Source organism: Mirounga leonina, unplaced genomic scaffold (assembly GCF_011800145.1).
Source record: "Mirounga leonina isolate KUSES-001 unplaced genomic scaffold, KU_Mleo_1.0 Mir_127, whole genome shotgun sequence".
Lineage (NCBI taxonomy): Eukaryota > Metazoa > Chordata > Mammalia > Carnivora > Phocidae > Mirounga > Mirounga leonina.
Window position 1 is genome coordinate 61,152,044 of NW_023270316.1, and position 3,665 is coordinate 61,155,708.

At 48.0% G+C, this 3,665-nt stretch overlaps 1 protein-coding gene across 1 annotated transcript; it reads left to right on the top strand.

The window, feature by feature from the left end:
- The first annotated feature begins 937 nt into the window (after positions 1–937).
- Positions 938–1,639, top strand: CCDC70 (coiled-coil domain containing 70). The gene has a single exon (XM_035002964.1). It carries the CDS (start codon positions 938–940, stop codon positions 1,637–1,639), a length of 702 nt encoding a protein of 233 aa, XP_034858855.1.
- Positions 1,640–3,665: the final 2,026 nt, after the last annotated feature.

The window sequence follows — 3,665 nt, forward strand, 5'->3', positions numbered from 1 at the left end:
CTTTCAACATTATGTTTATAAGATTCACCCACATTATTGCACTTAGCTATGCTATCCATTGCATGAATATACTACCATTTTTAAATTCCATTCTATTGTGATTGTCATTGGGTTGTTTGCAGTGTTGAGCTTTCCTGAACAAAGTTCCTCAGACATTCTTGTATGTGTATCCTGGTCACGATTCATAAGTTTCCTCAGGGTACCTATCTGGAAGCGGAGCTGCTGGGTCATAAAATGTCTTCCCTATTGTTCAGTATTACTCCATATTGTCAGAGCTCCTCTTTTCCATATCCTTGCCAACATTTGGCATTGTCTCTCACCTTATTGTTTGAGCCTCTGTTCCCCCGCCAAAGACTCTTCTACTAAAATAGTCCCCTCTATGTCAGTGGGTCTCACCCTCTGTTTTCCGGGTGACCTGTAACAACACATTCACATACGTGGCACCCTGCTGTGAGCGTGACCATGAGAATGTTCTGAGCAATCCCCAAGTGAGAATGTCAAAACTTTAAATGAATTCTGGTTGGTTTAACAAAAGTAAATCATTTGGGGGTTACAGTACTTTATTATTTAAAAGCAAAAAATCCTGTGACACACACCTTAAGTGACCATGACATACTCGTGTGTTCTGATACCCTAGTTGAGAACCCCTGTCCTTGTTGGCTGAGATTCTGTGATTTTAGCAGCCTTGAGCTTGAATATACTGACCACCTCTTCAGCCCAAAACCATGGCCCCTCAGAGTGTTTGTCTACCAAACCTCAGCTCTCACAAACACAGCCGATGGGACAAAGAGAGAAACGGTTAAATTTTTCTAAATCAAATGATACAGACCCAAGGGCTTGTTCTCTGGCATGTGATACTCATGAACATGTTTCTTGTGCTGCCCCCACAGGGTTCGACCAGCTGACCTGGACTTGGCCAACAGCCCTCTTCTCCATCATGGCCACCCCACCATTCTGGCCGACTAAGAAGATGTTTCCCTTCAAGGTGAGCAAATGGATGGGGCTTGCTTGCTTCCGGTCAATGGTGGGCTCCTCACCCAACATTCGCCGGAAGAAACTAATCCATAAGCTGCAGGAAGAAAAGGCTTTTCGGGAAGAGATGAAAATTTTTCGTGAGAAAATAGAAAATTTCAGGGAAGAGATGTGGAATTTCCGAGGCAAGATCTGTGCTTTCCGGGGTCAGATCTTAGGTTTTTGGGAAGAGGAGAGACCTTTCTGGGAAGAGGAGCAAACCTTCTGGGAAGAGGAAAAAACCTTCTGGGAAATGGAAAAATCTTTCCGAGAAGAAGAGAAAACCTTTTGGAAAAAGTACCATACCTTTTGGAAGGAGGATAAGGCCTTTTGGAAAGAGGACAATGTCTTATGGGAAAGAGATCGGAACTTTCTTCAGGAGGACAAGGCCCTGTGGGAGGAAGAGAAAGCCCTGTCGGTAGAGGAAAGAGCTCTTCTTGAGGAGGAGAAGGCCCTGTGGGAGGATAAAAAGTCCCTCTGGGAAGAAGAGACTGCCCTCTGGGAGGAGGAGAAAGCATTCTGGGTAGAAGATGGTGGCCATATTGCTGAGGAGCAGAGACCTGAAGACAGGCACTATAACGTCGATGGAGGGCCACAGTCACCAGCCTTCTGCCGAGGCAGAGCTTGAGCATAGGAGATGAAGGGCCATGGGGTCCAGACTCTGCTGGATTGGGATTCAAGTCCAGGGTGACCCCATGTGCAGGAGAAAATATGCACTTATTGGTCTCCTTGCTTCAAAAGATCTAATAAAGTCCTGAGGAGTCGTTTGGAAAAACAACTTCTTCAATAAGGCCAGCTTCATTTTTTCCAGTTTTTGTGATTCTCCAAGGCCATATTCCCACCCTCCAGGCTGTACTGCCATCTGCATACAGCTTGGTTCTGGGCACTTCACCATGAGCGCTGCATGTGTGTGTGTTCATGAACAGAGACCCATGGCACTCTTTGAAGGTCAGAATGGGAGAGAAGAGAAGCTAGAGACAGACAGGGACAGAGAGCAGCTGAGCCACCTCCACCTCTGTCATGCTGTGGGACGATCATTTCTTTTCCACTCTGAATAGTCTTAGAGACCTGGAGTGGGCTAACAGCTTTTCAGAGAAGGCCACAGTGCTCTTAAACAACTCACTTGTGCTGCTTCCTCCCCTGCAGGCACATCATTCAGAACACACAGGGGGAATCTTCTCAACTGCCCCCCTCTCTGTGGCGGGAGGAAGGGGCATGGCATAAGGCCAAAGCTTTAAAGCTCCACCCACAAAAGCACTGCCCTTCCCTGATGATGAAGTCATGTGCACTATGTAGGACAATCTCCCTGCCCTGTGTGTTCCCATTCACACAGGTGCCCCTGCATTATCAATTTCTTTCTTTCTTTTTTTTTTTAAGATTTTATTTCTTTGACAGTGAGAGACACAGCGAGAGAGGGAACACAAGCAGGGGGAGTGGGAGAGGGAGAAGCAGGCTCTCCGTGGAGCAGGGAGCCCGATGCGGGGCTTGATCCCAGGACCCTGGAATCATGACCCGAGCCGAAGGCAGATATTTAACGACTGAGCCACCCAGGTGCCCCTGCATTATTAATTTCTTTAAGTTTCTCTCCTTTCATTCTGTTAAAATTAAAATGCCCCAGGGCAGTAATACATTAAATGAACGTACACTAATGTGGTCAGCAGGTTACATGCCCAACTTCTCTTCTGGAACTAGGTGGTCTACATGGGCATTGGTATGGAAATGACTGGAGAATGGACAGTAAGACATGTCGAGGCAAACTTCTGCTTTCCACTTTCTGAGGCCTGGCCCTCATTGTTATTAATGCATGTACTTGCCTTGCCTTTGTACATCCCTCCCTACTTGACAAGGACTTTCACACTCACCAACTCGTGTTGCCATCACCACAACTCTGTGAGTTGACAGGGAAGGCACATAAACCTATTATACAGATGTGGAATCAGAGACCTAGAGAAACAAAGTGACCACATATGGCCAGGCAAGTACAAATGGAAGGGCCAGGACTAGAGCCGGCACTGTCTGCCTCTTGGTCCCATTCCTTTTCTAACGACAGCTTTAGGTCATGGAATGTGGCTTTAGAGTAGCTCAGCCAACAATGGCGTCAGGGCTTGGGTGAGCCTCACAGCACTGTGGAATTACACTGTGGTTTGGGGTGCCCGTGGAGAGACCGGGAGAGGAGAGGACAGGGTGCCCCTAGGTGTGCTGAGCACATGCTCCTGATAAGAGAAGAATGGGCTCACTCCAGGAACAGCCAGGCCTCTGTGACTCTGTATCATTCTGGGAACGTTTGGGTTGTTGGCAAGACCTCTGATTCTCAGGAGTCGGGGCCCGAGCAGTGGGAGCAGCATCCTCCTTTATCACACACCCTGCCTTCTATCCTCAGCCCCCGATGGGCCCCTGGACAAAGACTTCAGCAAGCTGTGGGAACAAGATGCCGGTGTGGAGAATCAGATTTCAGGGGGAGACAGCTGGGCAGCCCAACTCAAGAAGCCCTGCCTAGCAGATGGTGTACGGGATGGTGGGAACCCCAATGCAGCAAGAGCCGCAGACTCAGTGGTCCCCAGTGATTCTGCTCCAAACAAAAGCGAATAGAATTGTTAAGACCAAAAAAAAAAAACCATGAATCTGGTGCAGTAGGAACTGGGGTGCAGTGAATA

What these genes read in the sequence shown, in the direction of transcription:
- CCDC70 (XM_035002964.1), top strand. Translation starts at nt 938, where the DNA reads ATGGCCACCCCACCATTCTGGCCGACTAAGAAGATGTTTCCCTTCAAG.